Genomic DNA, 24,472 nt, shown 5'->3' on the forward strand with positions numbered 1-24,472 from the left:
AATTGAATTCAGAGCATAAAATATTAACATAGTCACAGTCGCCAGCTTACCCATTGTGTTGCTGAGAGAAAAACGGAGCGTTCAATTCAGTCACGCCGTAAGGTGGGCTGTCTGCCGCTCTCCTGACAAACAAGCCAGCTACTCCGACCTTCAGAACCGCGGACAGCTCCAAGTCCAGACATCAGCGGCTGGGAGCAACGTGAAGGTTACACCGGAGACTCGATCGGCCACATTCGCTCAGATCAAACCACCAACAACAACGCAGTCTCTGCCCTAGTTTCTATCGCCAGTGTGATGTCAGAATCCGAATACTGAATGCGTTTGACTGAAAAACACAGATTTCCAGTTCCAGCCAATCCGAAAAGATTGTCAGGACCGCTCTAGGAGAGAGGCATTTGAATCAAGCAACAACCCGCCAAATGAGGTTATGCATCCCACCACCGCTGCATTAGTTCATCCATGACACACGGTCAGCCTGCCGTTTACATCAGAGAGCCTCATTTATATGCGGCAACCCCCTCCATCCAGCAATAAGAGAGAGCGACGCGGTAGCGCCGAATGCCGACTGAAAATGTTTCTGTTCCCGTTAAGCACACTTTGTCATTCGCTGTGTGCAGCGACCACTCTTGTTGGCACCAGATCACAGTGCATTTGGTCCTCACATAACCGCAAGAGAAGGATGTCACAGTGACAAAAATATGACGTAAAGTTACAGGAATAATGCTGCATTTACGTGTGGTAAAAATAATATTGTTCAATTCCCTTATACTCCCAGAATCAAACAAAATAAATCAGAGATTTCAGGGCACTTCCCCACATTATTCTATGTATTTTAAAACAATTAATTGCTTCCAGGCTCCCTATAAAGCTAAGTCAGTTGTTGTGTCAAGCTAACCTAGGTGAAAATACTTAAATATAATATTGGGACCCGCGACCCTTGTGAGGCTAAGCGGAACAGAAGATGGATGAATGAATGAATGATATTGGGAAGACATAGGTATTTTTGGGGCCTGATAAAATATGCCTGTTATTCTCTTCTTACGGAAGGCACAGCTTCTTTCAAATTTCTGTTAGTCATTCATCTTTCACCCATGAATGATTATATACATAACAAATATCAAATGTCCTAACTTCAAGTTGGAAGAAAATAAAGTCACAGAGGTAGGACAGAATCTAAAGATGCCAAGAAATGCAAACAGAAAAACGTTTTGTCTTGAAATATAAGGTTGAATGCTGACTCGGGAATGGTCTCAATTCTGGTCTTGTTGGATCTCAGTGTGGCTTTTGATACGGTAGATCATAATATACTGCTGAACAGGTTGGAAACGTGGCTAGGACTAAATGGAACAGTCCTTAAATGGTCCGACCTGGAGGAAAGGAGTTATTTTGTAATCATTGGAAGTGTTCAATCTCATCAACTGGCAATGACCTATGGGGTCCCAAGAGTCAGTTCTTGGACCCCTCCTGTTCAGTCTGTATATGCTACCCTTGGGTCAAAATTTTCAGAAGTTTAATTTTGACTATCATAGCGATGCAGATGACATACAGTTACATCTAGCAATGTCTCCAGATGACTACAGTTCAATTGAGGTGTTGTGTCACTGTCTAAAACAGAGAAATAACTGGATGAGCCAACATTTTCTTCACCTTGGCGTTCTGATAGATTCCGACCTGACTTTGAACAGTCATATCAAATCAATTACTAAAACTGCCTTCTACCATCTCAAGAACATATCCAGAGTTAAGGCTTGCATGTGTAAACCAGACCAGGAGAAGCTCATCCATGCTTTTATCTCAAGTAGACTTGACTATTGTAATGGTCTTCTGACTGTACTCCCTATAAAGAACATTAAACAGCTTCAGCTCATTCAGAATGTTGCCGCTCTGGTTCTGACCAGAACAAAGAGGTCAGAGCATATTACTCCAATTTTAAAGTCTTTACACTGGCTTCCAGTCAGCTTCAGAATAGATTTTAAAGTTCTGCTGCTGGTCTATGAATCAATAAATGGTCTAGGTCCTGAATACATGTAAGAAATGCTAATGGACTATAAACCCAGTAGGGCTCTGAGATCGGCAGACTCAGGTCGAATAGTGGAGCACAGAGTCCAAAGCAAAGATGCTGAAGCAGCATTTAGCTATTATGCTGCACACAAATGGAATAAGTTGCCAACAGAAGTGACGTCAGCCCCAAGTGTGAATGTTTTTAAGCCCAGGTTAAAAACTCTTCTTTTTTTCTCATGCTTTTTAGAGTATTTCCACTTTTAAATGATATTTCTTGCATTGTACGCTGTTTTAATTGTACTTTTATTTTGTTTTTTCTCTTTGTTTTAAATGTTTACAAGCTAATTTTTTTCTTTGTTTTTAAATGCTTTTAATCATGTAAAGCACATTGAGTTGCCTTGTGTATGAAATGCGCTATATAAATAAATTTGCTTTGCTTAAAAAGGGACAACATTGTTCATCCCAACAATTGGTATACAGTATGTTTTTTTTACAACACTGTATAATGTATGCGCTCAAAACAAGACTTTAATCAAAAATATGTTAGTTGATTTTGAATATGCTGAACAAAACAACACGGAAAAAATCCCCGGTGGCATTAGGAATGATATCTGTTCCTATGCTGTGTTCTAATGCATCAAATAGTTTCCGTGGGGATCTAAAATTCCACACTAAGTTCACTAAATGCTCTTTCAGATATAATCCTACAATGGGAGAAAGAAAAAACGAGGGGCAAGAAGCACATGTAGTGACTTCAAGAGTTGCTTTAATCACAAATGACTTTCTCCCTGGAGACTGTAGGTTCCTCAGGCTCTTTTGAAGCCACATTAGAGGAAGCATGAGGGGACTGGTGGTGAACTCCACCAGGACGTGACGGCATTCTGAGGTCTTCACAACACTGGCATATTGTAACATTACAGCAACTGTTTTTTGTTCATCCAAATGTCACTGCTTTATTCAAAAACTATGCATTTCAAGATTGATTCATCTGTGTTTTTAGTTTGACAAAATGTTGTAAGTCAAGTAACAAATGGCGACTGTTCACTGAAGGAGCCTTCAGATTTCAGACATACACTTAGACTCGTAAATATTCCACACTGTTTCACAGAACAAGATCTCTCTCCCCATGGTTGTCACCACTGTGAGTGAGAGAAAGAATAGACGGGTAGGGAAAAGTGCAAATTTCGCCAATGTTCCCTGTTTCACTGACACACAATACAAGTTAAATGGCCTGCCCAAGGTATGGCGGGGCAGAGCAATCAAAGCTGCTGTTCATCCCACAAAAGGAACACCGAAGTCAGCTATGTGAAACACACTTCCAACCTGAACTGACTAACTATGCAAGCTGAGAAAAAAGAGGTGGGAACTAAAACCAAGCTCAGCCATAGTGCCAGTCGTTGTACTGTTTGGTAGATCCTTTTCTAGATGGTGTATGCTATTATACAAAAACAACGGGCGTTTGCCTAAATAGAAGAATCGAGCTACAGTATATGTGTCATTTTCTGACATTATTTGATTCAGCCATTTTATATCCCTTTACAATGATGTCTGACTAAAATAGCACTGGAACCCTGTAAAACTGAGCACACTAATATATAAGTCGGACCTACTGAACAAAAACAAAATCTGAACATTTGTCACACATGAAATGCATTGGTTTCTAAACCGCACATATGAAAGAAACTGTGCTGCCCCCTCTGTTGTGCATGCCCTAGCACCCTGACAGTGACTGGAGTGCAGCAGAAGTAGAGTGGATTGACGATGTCAAGAAGAAATGGGCAATTTTATGCTCGTATAAAGCTTAATGCCAAAATACTCTAACACAAACCTCTCATTTGAGAACTGTTAGCTAGCTACCGAACTGAACACTGCATGATAAGGGTCTGTGCTTGAATGATGCGAATGCTTCCATGTGTGCTGATTTGATTTTAAAACATGAACGCTTAACACTTCAACATGGAGTTCTTTGAAAAACATGAATAGTACAGTAAATACGATATTGGTGAACGAAGGAGAAGCCAAGAATAGACGATCTGGGAATAAGCTACATCAATGAGCCACAGGGGTTAAAGCTTGGGGGAAATATTGCGGTTTGTGTCTGACCTTTACAGTATACAGTGGTGCCTTGAGATACGAGTTTAATTCGTTCCGTGACCATGTTTTTCTCTCAAAACGCTCGTATCTCCAAACATATTTCTCCGTTAGAATTAATGGAAATGCAATTAATCCAGTCCAGTCCCCCCAAAAAAACACCATCATTTTTTTCAACGTTTTTAAAAAAGACAAGGAGCAATATATTGTAAAAGTGTCGTATAGTATGTCTGGTATGTATAGTCACAAAAACATAGTAGAAGAAAATGTAAACATATTAAGTTGTTTTATGACGTGTAATCAAGCCAAAAGTCTCACATGCACATACACACCCTGAAGTTTAATTTGCGTGCTTCTGCCTTTAAATGTGGCTCTCTCTCTCTCTCTCTCTCTCTCTCTCTCTCTGTCTCTCTCTCTCTCTCTCTCTCTCTCTCTCTCTCTCTCTCTGTTTCTCTCACACACACACACATACAGAAAGTGCAGAAAATGTTCACTCAACAGTACGATATTGTTTACAAACCCGCAGTAACAACATTTGCACCCTACATGACATTTAGTTCTTCTTTAATAATGTTACGCGAGCCGATCTGCTTTTTGTGTGAATCCTCCACACCGATGTCTCACGTCTCCGTCGTAATAGATTTCTTGTCCACAGCTTCAAATTGTTTTAAAAATCCAAAATCGACGGCTTGTATCTTGAGGCACCACTGTATCATTTTCCCTTTACAATATAAATGGACTGTATGATCATAAAGCAATTATGTTATGTACAGTATAATGTGTAAAACAGCTAGAATAAAGAACTGTCCCATGTGTGCGTGTGTGTGTGTACCATACAAACGAATGCTTGAATGATGGTAAAATGTCAAGTCTTGTAATGCTTACGCATTTCCCAAGAGTTGTAGCTGTAGTTGTCTCTGTACACATCAACCCATTCATGAGATTCTATTTTGCACCACATCACATTAATATTTAACACCAGCATCCACAGTGTGTATAGATGGTTGACCTTGAAGGTAAAAAGACCATGGCACTAATTAGTGAGAGGTGTCTTTGCCTCTATTTACTAAGTGGCACTTCCTTCAGACCATTTGCCAACCCCTCCAACTAGCCATGGCCTGCCCGCCGATCTCCCAACGACTTTACCTCCTAAAAGCAACAAAACACCCTCGAGTGTTTTTCTTGTTGCTGCAGATTTTCTTTCCAGTACACCAAAACAGTTGGAGTACTCTTTACAGGCAAAAGGCAAATACAACCCAAAGGTTAGAAGGTTAGAAGTACGAATATTATCGGAATCTACAGTATGTTTCTCAGATGAATCTCCACCTGCACCTTGATGCTACATCTGCTCATACATACAAACAAAATGATCACACATCATATATTTCAAAACAAAATGATCACACATCATATATTTCCATTCTAATCTATGCTCTATGCTAATCACAGTTAGGACATCATATTAGCATTCAATTCTCATGTATTCTTTTTTTTTTTTTCATAACCACATGAGAGGTTAACTGTAGGTTTGATTTCAGTTTTATTCCATTTCAAACCTGAGCTGCATTTCTCCATGATGACACTTTTTACATCAGCTTTGGTGAGATAAATTACAATAAAATTGCATACAGTATATACCACTGATTGTTCTGATTGGGATGTGGTATTGATTCTAGCATTAGGTGATACACTCACAAGAGACTGCTGTTTAGTATTCTTGTTGTTGGTTTAAGATTGTTTTTGGCTGCTGTATGTGCAAGTGTACGTAACAGCAATGGAACAACAATGCTTCAAGCACACTCCCAGCAAATGCAAAAAAAGGATGTCGCTAACCACTTTGTCCTCCTGTTGCAATTCCATGAAATCAGGAATGCAGCAGAAAGAAAACAAAAGGGAAGAAGAAAGAGGGAAAGAGTGGGAGCAAGAACGATTGTGAGTGCCAACAATAGGTCCTGGCAGTACTGTCACATAATTTAACAGCAATTGGATTGCATAGAAACATTTAAGATCATGATTAAAATCTACACCAATCAGATACTAAAATCTTGGGTTTACTCAGTTTTTTATTTATTTATTTTTTATTTTTGGGGGGGGGGGGGGCGTTGGAGTGCATAGCAAAGCACAAAGATGCAGCGATGTAGTTCCCCGGTGGGGGGGGGGGGAAGGAAAAATTGTTCCCTCAAGTGGTGAAATACAGTAGAACAACTGTTGTTAAAGTCAACATGAATAATGAAAATCAACGCTGAAAAAGACTAACACATTGACTTAACAGTGAGCATTAATCACAACATAAATGTTGCACACAGTCTTTTGTAGAGGGCAAAATACTGAAAAACATGTTACTGTGAGAGACACCGCTGGCTCAATTCCCAGATTATGATTTCACTGTGTAGCGCAGGGAGAAATTTGCCTGAGGGCAGGACATCTGTATGTGTGTCCTTATAAATGGATAGTTCCAAGCATGCAAACCAGCATTACCTTATTTGACCGCAGAGACACTCGTCCTCCGCACCGAGCACAGAATTTCGTTTGGCAATATGAACAGAGGTGGCCACAGCCGTCAGCAAACTTGGTTTTGTGGCATATCCCGCAGGTTGGGGCTTCGCTCTTCTGTTCCTGAGCCTGCTTTGTCTCATCACCCATCTTTTTGACCTGGTCCTTGTATGACTCAAACTGCTGATGCAACTTCCTGTGGACAGATCGGAGGACACATGTTAAACAGGTGTTATAATGACTAAGACACCAGATTTAAAAATGACGTCATTGCATCCAGTGGTGTTGAGTTGGAGTCTTTTAGAAAATGTTCTCTTTTAGTTTCGTCATGCATTCAGAAGGGTTTTTAAATACAATATATATTTGAGTGAAAGAATCCCATTGTGAGCACAATCTACATTTATCACGGTTTAAAATAATTCACATAAATATCCTATTTTCAAGTCTCAAACTGGTATAACTTTGTATTAGTGACGATGATCTTTGTTGGGGGAATATAGTGTAAGTGTACACCACAAGATCAGAAGCTTGATCACAACCTCCCCACCACAAAAAACATCCAAGAGCCTTCACATAAAATACAAATGAGAGTAACGCGACAGTTTGGGTCATAGCGGGCAGACATGCATTCAGTGGGACACCTGGCTTCTGCCTAATTGCGGTACCATCACTGTCCCTTAGATGGCCTCCTACTGATGCACAACACGTGATCTTTTGCAGGTGATGCTAAACACGTCCTGAGAGGCTAGCGAAAACACACGGGCTCTTCACATGCATTTTGTATGACACATGTCAATTGAGCGTCTCCTTAGAAACTAAACACTGAGCTGACTTCATAAAATGGCGATTAGAATTGGTTTCGCCCCACATATCCCCTGCAACATTCATTAGTGCTTGTGAATTATTGAGTAGCGCTATCCTTTTACCACATAGAGGTTTGTGTTTGAGTGAAACGTGCTTTCTTTACCCTCAGCCAGTGCTTTGGACCCTATGTATATCAGCCATCCACACAACCTGATGAGTAACGTGTGTGTGCGCACTTTGTTTTCTGTGTGCATGTGGCATCAAAACATGACAGTGCGCCAACAGCGTGTCCCTCGTTGCACCGCGGGATTAGAAGTGCCGCAGCCTTTGTGTGATAACCAAGCAGAGATTAGTGTGTCGCCTTGTTCAACAGATCTCACTAAATCTCATTTGCTGACAGAAGGTCTGATAAAAGGGTGTAGAAAACTGTTATGCAAGTTAAATGGCCACTGTCAAAGAGGATCAGAGAAATAAGACTACAAACGACCCTCTTTAACTGTAACTCCATCTGCTATTTCAGTCAAATGCTTAAGCGGCCAGCCTTGTATCAATAGAAACGGTGGCTGGTGATTCAACACATTTAACACAGCCAATGACTACTATGCCCATCACTACGACTACACTGTCCTCCAATGGCAACACCAGACACTTCATCTACAAATTAGAATGCGATCGCCGAATATCATGCTCAGAAGAGATGCAGGCAACGTGGAATCAGTTCCCACTCAGTGACGGGTGAATTTCTGTGTGAATGAGTGTCTGTCTCTGTATGTGCCCTCTGATTAGGGTAGCAAAATTCAGGAAATTTTCAGAGTAGGGAACTTTCCATGGGAATAAGCGGGAATAAGTAAGTAAGTAAGTAAATAAATAAATACACACAGTGGCTGAAATAAACAACACATCACCATTTCTCCTCACTAAATATATTTCCAAAGGTGCTATTGACATGAAATTTTCACCAAATGTTGGGAACAACCCAAGTAATCCATACATACAAAGAAAGTAGAACAAATAAGATCAGAAATGAAGTTGTTATAATGTGAAATGACACAGGGAAAAAGTACTGAACACATGACGAAAGGGAGGTGGAAAAAGGCATGGAAAGCCAAGACAACACCTAAAATCTATCAATAATCAAACAGCAATCCAGCCCCTTGTCAGTGCAAATGAATATCAGATGGTTAATTAATGGTCTGCAAAAAGGTCTCATTGCCAAGATGTGAGTCAAGACACATCTCATGATGGACTAAGAGCAGAGAGCTGTCTCAAGACCATCGAAAAAGTAATGATTGCAAAACATAACGATGGCATTGGTTACAGACACGTATCTGAGCTTCTGAACATTCCAGTGAGCACGGTTGTGTCATGGTCTGTGTTTTGGTTTGGGTTGTGTTTAGTTTTGTTCCATGTTTTCCTGTGTTCCATGTTTGTCGTGTGCTCATTAGGTTGTTGTGTCCACCTGTTCTCGTCTACTTTGTGTCGGCCAATCAGCTCTCTCCAGCCACTCGTGTCTTGTCCAGGTGTTCCTCGTTGTCTCGTCAATCTGTTTGTATTTCGTTCCCTGGTTTCTTTCAGCTCTTGTCGGTCCATTGTCGTTGTCACATGTCTTTGCCATGTCATCGTCGGCCAGTTGTCTTTATCATTGTGGTATGTCATTGTCAGGTGTCATTCTCCCTTTCTATTCCACGTCTTACTCACAGGTCATTGTTTGTTTCCAGTTTTAGATATTTGAGTGTTTCTTTGTTACTTTGATTTGATTGGTATCTGTTGTGGGACTTTGTTCAGTTTTCCCTTTTTGAAGAATAAATATTTTGAGACTCCCTCACTCCTGCCTTGACTCTCTGCTTCCCTGCAATTGGGTCCACCATGTTCTTGCCTTGCGTTACTCGGCCTCGCCCCTAACCACGTACGTGACAGGTTGGGCCATAATACGCAAGTGGAAAGCCAATCCACCATAGATTTGCTTCGATCAGGTGCTCCTTGCAAGATTTCTGACAGAGGAGTGCAAAGATTAATCATAAGAGTTGTTCGAGAGCCAAGGACCACCGGTGGAGAACTTCAAAAAGACCTGGAATTAGCAGATACTGTTGTCACAAGGGAAACAGTGAGTAATGCACTCTGCCGCCATGCCCTGTCTGCACGCTCACCACGCCCCCATTGCTGAAACGAAAAAGCATGTCAAAGTTTGTTTAAAGTGAAAAATAAATACTGGGAGAATATAGTATGGTCTGATGAGAGCAAAATTTAGCTCTTTGGATCCCATAATACACGACGACGTTTGGCACTGCACATCACCCTAAAAACACCATACCAACAGCAAGGTTTGGAGGTGGGAACATGATAGTGTGGGGCTGCTTTTCAGCAAATGGTACTGGTAAACTTCACTTTATTGAAGGAAGGATGAATGGGCAAGAGACATTCTTGACAAAAATCTGCTGCCATTTATGAGGATGATGAAAATGAAACCATTTCAGCAGGATAATGATACAAAACATAATGCCAAATAAACTGTCAATTGGTTTCAAGAGAAAAAAAATAAAGCTGCTAGAATGGCCCAGCCAATCACCTGACTTGAATCCAATTGGAAATCAATGGAAAGAACTGAAACTCAAGGTCCATAAAAGAAGCCCACGCAGCCTTCAAGATTTGAAGACTGCTTGCATGGAGGACTGGGCCAAAATCACACCAGAGCAATGCATGCGACTAATTTCTCCATACAGGAGGCGTCTTGAAGCTGTCATTGCAAACAAAGGCTTTTGTACAAAGTATTAAATAAATACCAGTTGGCGTGCTCAAAACTTTTTCCCTGTGTCATTTCACATTATTACACACAACTTAATTGCTGATCTTATTTGTTGTACTTTCTTTGTATGTGTGGGTTACTTGGGTTGTTCCCAACATCTGGAGAAATGTTCATGTCAATAGCACCTTTGGAAATATATGTAGTGATCAAAATGGTGACGTGTTCAATACTTATTTCAGCCGCTGTGTGTGTGTATATATATATATATATATATATATATATATATATATATATATATAGTTGGTGAAATTATATTTCAGCACAGTTGGTGAAATTATATTCCAGCATGATTACCAGATTTCTTTCAAACACAGTTAACTGGACTTTGCTCCAATTTACAGGTTTTCGAGTTACGAGCAGCTGTTTGCTAGATTTGTTTTGTGTGTGTGTGTGTGTGTGTGTGTGTTGCAAGCCAAAATTGGAGTTTAGCCTCTCAAGGGTAGTGAAAAAAAAGAGCAAATAAAGATGGGCGATCTATCTATTTTGCACTAATGTTTATGACAAACAAAATGTTCATATTTATGCTTGAATGTGATACCTTTCCATTACCTTCAATTCGCATTAGTTCCAATAATTCCCATGGAAAGTTTACAATTTGGAGTAGTTCCAAAATCCCCCAGATTAACACAAAATTACACATGACTTCCCATAAAATTTCCAGCCCTTTGAAACCCTACCTGTGATTGACTGGCAACCAGTCTAGAGTGCAGGATGTACTAAAGGGATTACTATTAGGCTGCCTTTTGCCTGAAGTCAGCTGGGATAGGCTCTAGCTCCCTGCGACCCTGAACAGAACAAGTGTTATGGAAAATGGATGGACGGCTAGGTTTCTAATATGTTGAGGACCTTATTTAACTACAAGAGTGAAATAAAATACTGTATTAAACACACTTCTCATTATAATCCATTGGAGTTCTACACCACTGTGCAGTATACAACTGCACAATATGTCCATAGCCAGGGTGAACTACACACTACTATGAAGCTGATGTTCCCCAATGGGATTAATAAAGTATTAATAAAGTACTTTGTACTATTCGTCTACCCGTCATAATCATGATGGAACAGGAGCAATAAACTGGAATGGCTTAAATTGATCAAACACTACATAGAGTAGAGGAACATTTCTGTCTTTCAATGTCATGGACACAATAATCAGAATTATTATTCATTTTGTGTAAAGTGGGCTACACACATACCAACTGGCAACATTTGACAATTTTTCCATTCAACAGAGGCCCAATTGTCAAAGACAGAATGTCCTTCTTTTGTTAGGTGATTCCCCCCCGATCAATCGTAAACATCAAACCTGTTTAATATCTTATGATCGCAAATCGTTACATCACACGTGGTTAACAGCGTACGGTGGAGCCACGGATTCTGTGATTGGGATGTATAAGGAACAACCGCCAATTAGGAAGCGACCTGATGCTCTCGCTGTTGCCGGGCTCAAATGGAGAAGCAATTGGATGTTTTGAGTGCTAGAATTATGGGTCACCCGAGTCACTCACCACAATATAAATGACAAGGAGACGAGTTTGTGACAACAATCTAGTTACCAAATAAGCTAACAGTGAGCCTAGCCTTTTCTATTCCTTCTACCACTTGTACTACTACTAGTAGTCTTTCTTTTTCGTTGTATCTTTCTGCACTGTTTCAGTGTTTTATTGTTTTTATTTGTATTATATTGTTAGTAATTTGACCTATGTTTTACATGGTTTATTTGTATATAATGTACGGCACTTTGTGTGCAGCCGTGGCTGTTTTAAAGTGATCTACAAATAAAGCTGAGTTGAGCTGTGTTTGTATTTTTCGGCAGTATAAGATGGCCTGTGGCACCATGCTGCCTCTCACAGGTCAGTCCTGGTACTATGGCAGACATCTGGTTTGTGGATGATGACCCTTCGTTGTCCATCTTTGGAGTGTTTGCCTGCTCCCTGATTTGTTGTTGTTGCATATTTATCACATTTAAAACATTTCGGATGATCAAACCAAATTTAATACTAGCTTACAAAGACAACCCAAGTAAATACAAAATCCACTTCCAAACCTTTCTGATCCCATGTGCAAAAGGAATAGCCCCCTTGTAAAATCATGAGTTAAGCGCACTTAACCACAGTTTTAGGAAAGCTGAATTCCATTTGACTGGCCACATGATTCCTGCCTGATTTGTTGAGATCTAAAAAAGAAATTCATCATGACAGGATTCACCCCCAAAAAAAACAATGTGACTGAAGCCTAGAAAAGGTTACAAAAAAATAGAAACAGTGGTGAACCTTCCCAGGAGGGATCGGCCAACAAAGAAATAGTCCAAGAGTGCAACGACGACTCATCCAGGAGATTACAAAAGAACCCAGGCTGACAACTGCAGGCTTCACTATCCTCGGTTAAAATAAATGTTCATGACTCAACAATAAGAAAGACACTGGCAAAAAATGGCATGCATGGAATTGTTCCAAGAAAAAGGAGAACTTTTTGGAGGCTGTGCGGCCCGTTAAATTTGGTGTAATGGTAAAAATAACACTGTATTTGATAAAAACAATATTATGCCATATCGGTCATGGGTGTGTGTTCTGGTTGTTGTTTTCCCCGTGTCTCCATCCATCCATCCATCCATTTTCTGAGCCGCTTCTCCTCACTCGGGTCGCGGGCGTGCTGGAGCCTATCCCAGCTGTCATCGGGCAGGAGGCGGGATACACCCTGAAATGGTTGCCAGCCAATCGCAGGGCACATACAAACAACCAACCATTCGCACACACATTCACACCTACAGGGCAATTTAGAGTCTCCAATTAATGCATGTTTTTGGGATGTGGGAGAAAACCGGAGTGCCCGGAGAAAACCCACGCAGGCACGGGGAGAACATGCAAACTCCACACAGGCGGGGCCAGGGATTGAACCCCGGTCCTCAGAACTGTGAGGCTGACGCTCTAACCAGTCGGCCACCGTGCCGCTCACCTGTGCCTCGTTCACCCTAATTACCCCATGCATTTAACCTCGTGTCTCATTCTTTCTCATCGCCAGTTCGTTGTATCTTATCGTCGCGTTCCAGCAAGACTAGACCCTGTTCCGATTATCGACCTTGCCTTTTTGCCTCACATTTTTGGATACTGTTGCCTTTTCGGGTTGCCTGCCTGTGTACTGACCTCGGCCTGTATATTAAACCTCTCTTTTTGAAACTGTCCATTTGTAGTGGAGTCATGCATTTTTGGGTCCTATCCTCTGGTCCGTTCATGACAATATCAAACATGGTAGTGGCTGTGTGATGTGTCTGGGGTTGCTTCTCTTATTCAGGACCTGGATGACTTGCTGTGATTAATGGAACACTAACTCTGCTGTCTTCCAAAAAAAAATCCTGCAGGCAAACATGCCCTCAGGCTAAATCACTCTTGGGTCATGCAGCAGAATTCCTTTTTCATATACGGCCAGATAACCCTTAACAAAGAAAAAACTAACAAACAAAAACAACAACAAAAAAATCATCATTTAGAAACTACATTTTATATTTAATTGGGCTGCCTTTGTGAGATATTAAAATTGATTTGATGATCTGAAGCATTTAAGTGTGATAAATATGCAAAAAAAAATCTGAAATTTTCATGGTGTATGTATCATACATTATATGGCAAGAATAACAGTAAGCATATATAACTGTTCCTCCACTGCATAGCATGTCGTGTCACACCACAATCATTACGAGTTGAACATTTTTAAAAGTTTGCTTCACCAACACATGGAAAATGTGCAAATCACACTCACTCACGCAGTACTGTGCTGTGCTGTGCTGTGTAGGGTTGTATGGTTGTGACTGCTGGGAGAAGATCAAACTATGTTTGATCTATTACTTACGCGTCTGGCTCGGGCTCCTTGTCATTTTGGGACTTTTGCTGTGGCTGAAGAACATTATTTACCAGCTCAGTAATCCCACTAAAGGGAAACCACCTGTTCAAATAAGCAAATAAGCGTGACAGGTACAGCGCAGCGAGTCATCACGTGAGAAAACAATCTATCCTGTGAGGTATTTTGAGAAGCAGGGGTATGATTTCCAGAAAGTGAACAATACTTGGGTACATTCACTACAACCAGAGCAGAGAGAGAGAAGGCCAAGACATGGCAGAGAAGCAACTAGTGTCCTAAAGCTAGCAATAGTGGAATAGAAATCCAGAAACAGAGGGAAAGCTGAAGCAAGAAAGCTCTACAGCCAATGGAAATGAGAGCAGCCTCAAATGCTCAGCTGAGGAAAGGAGACACTATAGGGGTCAAGTTCGTCCAACAAGTACAGAAGATTTGGTTAAGGTGCATCCACAGTACAGAAACGTAGCATCTGGGTAGAACTAGTGATCGTATTTCAAGGCTACACAAGCCAGTCCAGGTGCAGACAACACACAGGGTGAGAAACATAGCCATAGATGGGGGGGGGGGGGGGGGGGGTTGTAGGACTTGGGTTTTAACAATAATGTTGGAAAGGAAAAGGCATTGTCATAAATGTCATGGAAGTCATCGCTTTAGCATCATTACAAAGTTCTTTTCGTACCACAGCTGCATGCCATGAATTTAGTGACAGTTCTTTCCTCCTCCTCTCAGACACAGAGGGAAGATTCACATGAAGCACATAACAACAAATGGCAGGAAGAAGTGTCAAAGCCTAAAGCACTCTGGGTAATGCAGTTTACTTACTGTGCTGACTGAGGCTTTGGTCCTTCTTTGATCCTAAAACATAAATCAAAAAAGGTGTGCAACTCAGTGCATAAAGAACACAAATGGATGAGGAAAACATAAGCAACAAAATACAAAAATCTAAAACTAGTATAAAAAGGTATGCATGACATATGAAAATAAAAATACATATGATGTTATAGATGGTGATTGAAAGAGACGATGATAATGGCAATTACAATACTGTATTGGGGTGAGGGTGATTTTAACAAGGATGAAAAACATGTTGATGTGAGCAGTACCCTTACAGTATATACGTTACTCACTACAGTGTAAATATATCAAATATCGGTGGACCCTATTAACCAAGAGTCCACCAATACAGGGAAAACAAGCCAAAGTATCCAGCAAGAACACTAGCTTAGTGACATCAGAGCACAGCACGCAATGACACAAATAGCAAACACAAACAAATTGAGAACAGAATAGAATGTGCGTATCTACTTCTTGTAAGAGCAAAAAATACAGTGATACCGGCTTCAAATTTGGAAGTGTCCTTGTGCATTTGTCATCATGCATCAAGCATAAAAGGATTACTGCTTTGGCCCCAGGTTAGTTATAAAAGATATGAGCTCAACAATAATGTTAAACTAAGCCTCACATTTGCAAATAATAATTCATAGCAGGTCATGGTGACACCGCAGGAACAGATATTTTTAAAAAATATGAAGAAATAGCTTGAACTGGCCAAATGTGGGTGAGCCCACTGTTGTAATTTATGTATAACTTTAACATGACCAAGAGTCAAATAAATTGCGTTTATAAAGAGGCATATGGGGCATTTCTAAAACCACGCTTCTCACGCATTTAAGAAAACAAACTGGACAATATTATTAAAGTAAAGCGAGATGAAAAAACAATCCGAATAGTAAAATAATAACCTACGACACAGCATCCAGTAAGCTGCCTCTAAATCACAAGTCAGCACGCAACATCTCCGGTAATATTCTTTTACAATGGTGAGAGAGAGAACACGCAAGAGAAGATATACTGTAGTCCTGTTTAGCCCTCAGTCTTGCTGCTCTGTTTCCGGATGAGCCAGTCCATATCTATCCTCTCGCTGTGTTCTCCCAGTGACCTACAACGTTGTTCTTTATTGATCCCATCAGCCTCGTCTCTCTGGCCGCATTACAAGCCTCATATTTATCTGATTGAGCCTTCTCATTGCCAGCATGTCAAATGGACAGAAAGTGTGAGAATCTCCTCCAAAGCACGAGCCTCTGTGGACCCAGATCCCACGTGTGCCATGTGCTCATATACTTTACTGAATGTGTGTACAGGCTCGTATGGGAGCAGTGTATTATTTGCCATGGGGCAGTAGAATGAGTGAGTGTAAAATGTCACAAGTGAAACAGTAGGTATCCTGCCTGCTGAGGAGGGCAGCGCAAAATATAGTATTTTTTTTTCTGTTTGTTTTCAGCCAGTTCTGACTATGTCTGATGCTACACTGCTCTCTAGTGGACATGTGACCTGCAAAATAAAATAAAATAACAAGATGTGCATATGTTAATGTGTTTATGTATACACAGAGTGCGGTACACTTGCACAGCCATGCATTCATCTATATTCTATATGGCTTAACCTTTACAACCCATCCCAGGGTGCTCCCTGGACTAATCACCAGTCGGGACCAATAAAGAGACAAAGACCCTTTCACACCAAGAGGCAATTTAGTCTTCAATTAAATCTTACATACATGTGTTGAATTGTGGGAGGAAGTGGAGAGAAAACCTAAACGAGGAGTTGAAGAAGATTCAAACCAAGAACCTTCTTGTGTGAGGTGGTACTCATCAGTGCACCACTGTGTTGAAATGATACAATAAAAGAGCTGGATAAAAAAAATACAAAATTTCCCTGATACGATTGTTGAATTTTGACTAACACTACAAGAGAGGTATTAATAACAATATGCTTCTTCTTCTTGTTGAATACTAAAGTGATATGTTTTTAACATAAGGCGTAATACTGTGTAGTACCAACGATTGGGGGGAAAAAAAGGATTCATCCCCAGTCCCTTACCAGTTTGACTTGACCAGCTGAATGAGCTGTAGAAATGTAAAAACACTATTTTTTTACCACAAAAATAATTACATTTACATTTTGGGCAGTCAAGGTTCAGGTTATTTTCATGAGATTAAAAATAATCTACAGGCTGTTCGGTCCCTGTACAACCGGTGTCAGAGTTTGGTCCGCATTGGCGGCAGTAAATCGAACTCGTTTCCGGTGAGGGTTGGACACCGCCAAGGCTGCCCTTTGTCACCGATTCTGTTCATAATTTCTACAGACAGAATTTCTAGGCCCAGCCAAGGCGTAAAGGGGGTCCGGTTTGGTGGCCTCAGTATTGTATCACTGCTTTTTTGCAGATGATGTGGTACTGTTGGCTTCATTAAGCCATGATCTCCAACTCCCACTGGAGCGGTTCGCAGGAGAGTGAAGCAGTTGGAATGAAAATCAGCACCTCCAAATCTGAGACCATGGTCCTCAGTTGGAAAAGGATGGAGTGCCCGCTCCATGTCGGGGATGAGATCCTGCCCCAAGTGGAGGAGATCAAGTATCTTGGGGTCTTGTTCACGAGTGAGGGAAGAATGGAAAGGGAGATCGACAGGTGGATCGGTGCAGCGTCTGCAGTGATGCAGACTTTGTATCGGTCCGCTGTGGTGATGAAAGAGCTAAGCCGAAAGGCGAAGCTTTCAATTTACCAGTCGATCTACGTTCCTACCCTCATTTACGGTCACGAGCTGTGGGTCGTGACCGAAAGAACAAGGTCTTCCGCAGGGTGTCTGGCCTCTCCCTTAGAGATAGTGAGAAACTGTGAGAGAAACTCGGTCATCCGGGATGGGCTCAGAGTAGAGCCGCCGCTCCTCCACATTGAGAGGAACCAGCTGAGGTGGCTCGGGGATCTGATTGGGATGCCTCCTGGACGCCTCCTTTGTGAGGTGTTCCGGGCATGTCCCACCGGGAGGAGACCCCAGGGACGACCCAGGAAACACTGGATAGACTATGTCTCCCGGCTAGCCTGGGAACGCCTCGGGATCCCCCCGGAAGAGCTGGATGAAGTGGCTGGGGAGAGGGAAGTCTGGACTTCCCTGCTAAAGCTACTGCCCCTGCAACCCGATCTCGGATAAGCAGAAGACAATGAATGGATGGATGGATAAGAATAATCTCACAAACTGTAAAATGTGGCTTGTCTAATAATTATACATTTTTGTTGGATATAAAGGCGGCATTAGAGCGTCAGCCTCACAGTTCTGAGGAGCGGGGTTCAATCCCCGGCCCCGCCTGTGTGGAGTTTGCATGTTCTCCCCGTGCCTGCGCGGTTTCCTCCCACTTTCCAAAAACAGGTTAATTGAGGTTGCTAGGTTAATTGAAAACTCTAAATTGCCCGTAGGTATGAATGTGACTGCGAATGGTTGTTTGTTCCTATGTGCCCTGCGATTGGCTGGCAACCAGTTCAGGGTGTACCCCGCCTCCTGCCCGCAGTTAGCTGGGATATGCTCCATCATACCCGCGTCTCTAGTGAGGATAGGTGGTGTAGAAAATGGATGGATGGATAAAATTCACCAGAGAGGAAAAAAAGTAGAAAGAGCAGTCACACATACTTTCCTCTTTAGTGGTATATATAATCTCTCCGCTACTCACCTATAAACCAGCTGCTTCAGAGGAACATTGATGTGACAGCTCTAAGAGCTGTGAATCATCACTTTTCCCCACTGCTGAGACAAGGTCAGCAACATGTCACATGCACATCAGCAGATCTAACAACTTCTGATTGGCAGTGCAAACAGAAGGAAGCTTGCTAGCCCGAGACCTGGCGCATGGGGCACTTTCACTATTAGAGGACATACATTTTTTTTTTTTTTTTTAAATCAGGGCTGGAATGAATGTGAAAATTTGTAGACCAACAAAAAACTGACCTACTCATATACTGAAGCTTTATATTAGAAACAAGTCTCAAGATAATGTAGTGTAGTTCTCCACCTCTGAAAAGTACAACCAGGCAAAATTTGTTATGCATCATTTTTGTACTGGATCTCATTGTGCAGGTGTACTTAATGTTGTGAGCGTTACGTTATTGTACTGTGAACTGACAAAAAAGATTAGCTGCAGCTAATTATTACAAAACCTCTAAAATCCCTTAGTTTCGAGTATTTTATTATGAACATTTTAAAACAAATACTGAGATGCAACTTCATCTTGTCATCTACAGCAGGCAGTCTGTAATAAAGGATCTCATGCCTAACTAAGGCAGAGAACCCTCAAAGCCCTCTGCGTCCACCACAGATCGAGTGATAATTGGATCATAAGGGAGTAATCTGGCTCAGTGGGTAAATACCAACTACATACATCATTAACACAGACCCAGCCAGACAGCTATGTCAGGAGATGAGGTTAATAATAGCCTGAAATCATTTCGAGGCCAGTGACCAACAGGGAAACGTGTCACTGAAGTCTGCTGGAATATGGGTGTAATGTTGACAAATATGAGATCAATATGCATGACATGAGGATACTTTTGCATCAATGTGCAAGAGTGGAAACAAAGTTTATTGTAAAACAGTCTTTAAAACATTGAAAATAAATGAAATACAAGTGAACCCCCCAAAATACAAACATCCCAATTGTCGTAGAATTCGAAATGGACCAAAATTTGGGGGGAAGAAATACACCTCTAAAGTGCAACAAAAACCTGGAAGTTGAAGCGGCATGATGTACACTTTCATGATGTCAGCATGTCTCTTAAGGCTTCAGAAAATCTGAAGATATCTCATCATGCTTCCTTAGACCTCACGTAACCCTACATTTGCACGTTTTCCTTTTTCTTTGGCTTTCTGCAACACTGATTCTAAAAGAAGACTCACACTCTAACCAAACACATGATTCGCAATGACGCATACAGCGGTTTCAAGTTTTCTTCTAGCGAGAGATGCTGTGACTTTCAATCAGAGTTGTTTACCAGTAGCCTCAGAGATAGGTTTGTAGAAGGAACAGAGTGAAAATACAGAACCTGTGAGCACTAGCCACCGACTGGTTAGTTGCTATACTGTCATCCCTTGGTAGAGTGTTTTATTGTTTTATGATTAGGCTGACTTCTTTTAATATGTCACTTTCCATAACTGCAAAATGGGTTGCCAAGATGAGTCGACTAGTCACGATTACGTGGTCGGGCAAAACTGTCCACAATTAATTTAATAATCCATGTCTTTGTTTATTTTTTTTAAGCTTTATGTCTTTTTGTTTGTCTAACCCGGGGCTCGGCAAACCGCGACTCTTTTGCGCCACCTTCGTGGCTTCCTGGAGCTTTTTCAAAAATGTATGGAAATGGAAAAACATGGGGGAGATGGTTTCTGTCGGAGGACAAACATGACACAAACATTCTTAACATTTTCCAATGCTGTAAAAATGTGTGGAACAAATATTGAATTTCAACATTTCTGTCAACAAAAATTTGAGTCATAGCCTGACGCGCGGTTCTTTGAGCTCGGCGTGGCATGTGGTTGTCGCAAACAAACCGGCGGGTGTGTGATGGGCCATGGATGGCAAAGGGAAAAAGAGAAAGACAGCTGAGGAGAACAGAGGATTCCACAGTTCCTGGACTGAATCATTTGCTTTCTTGCCAACGCGGAAGGTTTGTCTACATGTCTGCTTTGTAATGAGAAGTTAAAAAAAAGTTTGTCAAATAACAAAAAGATTAATATGGAAAGACATTTCCAGGGAAGGCATGTTACATTTGCAGCCGAGTACCCAGTTGGGAGTGAGAGAAAAAGTGCAATTGCTTTACTTCTGGAGAAATTAGAGGAGCGCAAAGATAGATTTAAGAAATGGATTGCATCTCCAAACTCCACTACAGCTGCTCGTTTTGTTGCAACCCGAGAGATAATAAAGCGTGGAAAACCGTTCACAGATGGCGACTCCATGAAGGATTCATTCATTAAAATATCAGAACACTTATTTTCAGACTTCAACAACAAAACCGAGAAAATACAGAAAATTAAAGACACGCCTCTCCATTTCCTGTTCCATTTTTGAATGCTCAAAATAAAAATGACATAAAAAAATCAGTTTTCTTTATTATATTTCTATAATTCCATCAATGCAACAAAACATAACACATCAATAATGGAAGTTAAACTTAAAACACCATCGTACAGCAGAGTCGTCACGTGGTGCGTCATTCTCTCCAGGATGCGCTGCAGGAAAAATAAACATTTAATGATGAATGCTCATTATGCCATTTGGATAGTAGGCTAAAATAGACACTTACAGCACGTGTTGCCTTCATTATAAGGCTTATATAAGGGTTTTATTTTTTTTGCAGCTCCAGACAGATTTGTTTTTCGTTTTTTTTGGTCCGATATGGCTCTTTCAACATTTTGGGTTGCCGACCCCTGGTCTAACCCCTTCTGGCTGTGATGCACATGCGCCGTAGTGGTACTACTCCAAGTCAGCTATGCAGTAGCCAGAAGAACTACAGCTAACCGGCGTTAGAAACGGCGCCCGAAGGTTTGAGCAGTTTGCCAAAAATACTCAAGAGGAATGCAATGCGATTGGCTGGCAACCAGTTCAGGGTGTACCCTGCCTCCTGCCCGCAGTTAGCTGGGATAGGCTCCAGTATACCTGCGACCCTAGTGAGGATAAGCGGTGTAGATAATGGATGGATGGAATGCAATGCAAAACTTGCAAGACAAAATGCGTCTTTCATGGCAGCACGACAGTGACACACGAGCATCGAAAAAGGAAGCACATTTCTGGCATGATTCAGTTTCTGTCGAAGAGGGACAGTCATCTCGGTAAGCTATATGGCTAGTTAGCGTTCTAATATTCGCGCCAACGGCAGTGAGCTACTTTCTTAAAGTTGTAAACGTTAACATTAGCTTAAACCTAACGATGAGCATTTCATTAGACTTAGCACACAGGTTATGTGTTTGATGTTACGTTTAACCACTGATATGAATAGAAGATAAATATACTGTAGCGGGCAGGCTTATCAACATGCCTACATGGCGGCTACATCGGCAGGGGTAACGTTCCCGTCAAAGCCAATGTTTGTACATTGAAAATAAATTAGAATGTGCACATTTCTCAACTGACTTTCATGAGTTTTACTTTTTTTGTCAATGTCAAAGCATGTCCTATTAATCCAGAATATTTGAAAAAGAAGAGCTCCCCAAAATCTTGCCTAGAAAGGTTCCCTCAGGCGGCACTGCATCAAAAACCGACATCAAGGTGTAAAGGATATCACCACATGGGCTCAGGAACACTTCAGAAAACCAATGTCAGTAAATACAGTTCAGCGCTACATCCGTAAGTGCAACTTGAAACTACTATGCAAAGCAAAAGCCATTTATCAACACCCGGAAACGCCGCCAGCTTCTCTGGGCCCGAGCTCATCTACGATGGACTGATGCAAAGTGGAAAAGTGTTCTGTGGTCCGACGAGTCCACATTTCAAATTGTTTTTGGAAATTGTGGACGTTCGTGTCCTCCGGGCCAAAGAGGAAAATAACCATCCGGACTGTTATGGACGCAAAGGTCAAAAGCCAGCATCTGTGATGGTATGGGGTGTGTTAGTGCCAATGGCATGGGTAACTTACACATCTGTAAAGGCACCATTGATGCTAAGCTAATGATGTTTGTATAAGAGCAGCTGCTTGCTGGTGCGATATCTGCAATTTAAATATGAACTGAATCTGACTAGTCGACAAATCGCAAAAATAATCGGTGACCAGTCGACTATAGAAATAATCATTTGTGGCAGCCCTAATATCAGCACAATAATTCCTTAGAAAATGTATCACATTTTGTAGTCAGCCACAGGATATATGGACAGAAATCCTTGATTTAACCCTCCTGTCCCTTTCCAGCAAATCCAAAAGAAAAGGAGTGCACTGAAAATAGCGACTCATTAAAAGACATAATTCATACATGCTCAATCTACTGTATGTACAGATAGTAGGCATAAGTGCTACTTTTCCTCTTCATACAGGCAGTGCTGTTGACTTCCTCTAGCACAGGGGGCTGTTAATAGCAAGAGTGGCAAGAGGCACCGTGGGGTGGTTATTGGCCTTAGAAAACACAGATAGAATTGAATCCACAGGGCAAACTCATCGGAACAGGTAACATAACACTACACAGGTCAGACCTCCTGACCAAGGACTAACATTCAGAATGTTGAACAGGAGCTGGCAATGCCAGGTTTTATGCACAACAGGGAAGTGGTTAATCTGTTGCCATATATAACTAAAATCCATCTGTTTCCTTAGATTACTTGCCAGGTTTCAAAACAGCTCCATCATGTCTCCTCTCTTTGATTCCTATCTGATTACCCGGCAGCTCACACATTCACAAGTTCATTTCCAAACCGAGACTTAGGAAACACTGACTAGGGAACTGATGCAAAATTAAATGGCTCACAGCTAGTTGATTTAAAAAATTCTGATGTAGCTCACTGTATCAGCTACAGATCCAATACATTAAAAAAATCTACCATACAGTTTAGTGTAGATGTAGATTTATTTTATTGTGTTTCACCTTTCTGACTCTCTGATGCACTGGCGACTAGTCCAAGGTGTAGTCTACCTTTTGCCCTCAGTTGGGAAAGGCTATAGAAAATGGTTCAGTCGATGTTTTACTTTTTTGTGGCATCATAATGAGATGTGTCTTTAATATTTTGTCCATCTCATAGAGCAATGCAAGGTGGCCAACATATTAGAAACATATTTACAACATTCGGCCACACAGCAAATTTGCAAAGAAATTTAACAACATCAGAGCTGAAATAGACACTCGCCCAGAGTTTACATAGCAACCACTGGTTCCAAGTTAAATCAACACTTTTAAAAGTGTTCACATTTATAACATGACACCCGCAGGTAGCTAGGATAGGCTCCAGCACAAGGATAAGCGGTGTGTGTGTGTATGCTACCCATATTCAAACAAAAGCACACCAAATAAATCTCCATGAGGCTGTTGTTTCTGGCTGGGTGCAGCAGGTGGTCTCTACTCACTCGGGGCTATGATAATAGCAGAGGCATTTCTAACAATTGAATTGTAATAGACACCCTGCCTATTGTTGTCCTAGTCTTCTCTACTCCTTCTTGTGCCATTTGATTATTACTCCCCATCAGGGGCAAAACTTTTTTTTAAAAATGAACCTTAGTAGTGCTCAGCCCTTAATCCAAATTTCAGACACATTTCAAGTAACAAATAATACAACAACACACAAAAAACATCTTAAACATGGCCGCATGAGCGATAACAAGTGACTGAACTGCCAAAGGAGAAGTAGGGGACAACACCAGCAACTGCAATGCAATTTGATATAATGACTGTCCAGCTCAAACAGATCATAATATAATGTGTTATCAAAATAAAAGCACACTGTGCTTGAGCATCCCAAAACAGGGTCTAAGTAGACCTTTGCTGGCCATCATTACTGGTCCGCTTAACGAATACAGTGTACACAGGCAGACAAGCAGAAGGGCTATTGAATACCTATGTACAAACTATATGGTGAAATCATCATATTGTTCATAGGCAATAGAAGGAGTGTTAAAGTTTGGGAAAA

At 41.3% G+C, this 24,472-nt stretch overlaps 1 protein-coding gene across 20 annotated transcripts in view; it reads right to left on the reverse strand.

Moving 5' to 3' along the window:
* The window catches only part of rims2a (regulating synaptic membrane exocytosis 2a), a 163,669-nt gene that overhangs the window by 115,898 nt on the left and 23,299 nt on the right, over positions 1–24,472 (reverse strand). For 14 of the 20 annotated variants that reach the window (XM_061673761.1, XM_061673757.1, XM_061673774.1 and 11 more), the window contains exons 3-5: positions 14,870–14,902; positions 14,042–14,134; positions 6,571–6,781 (exon numbers count right to left, since the gene is read on the reverse strand). In XM_061673761.1, coding sequence (XP_061529745.1) covers positions 6,571–6,781; positions 14,042–14,134; positions 14,870–14,902 — 337 coding nt within the window. Of the gene's footprint in view, positions 1–50; positions 507–6,570; positions 6,782–14,041; positions 14,135–14,869; positions 14,903–24,472 lie in introns of those variants that run through there. The other 6 variants (XM_061673766.1, XM_061673764.1, XM_061673773.1 and 3 more) reach the window with 3 other exon arrangements.

This window comes from Phycodurus eques, chromosome 4, assembly GCF_024500275.1.
Source record: "Phycodurus eques isolate BA_2022a chromosome 4, UOR_Pequ_1.1, whole genome shotgun sequence".
Lineage (NCBI taxonomy): Eukaryota > Metazoa > Chordata > Actinopteri > Syngnathiformes > Syngnathidae > Phycodurus > Phycodurus eques.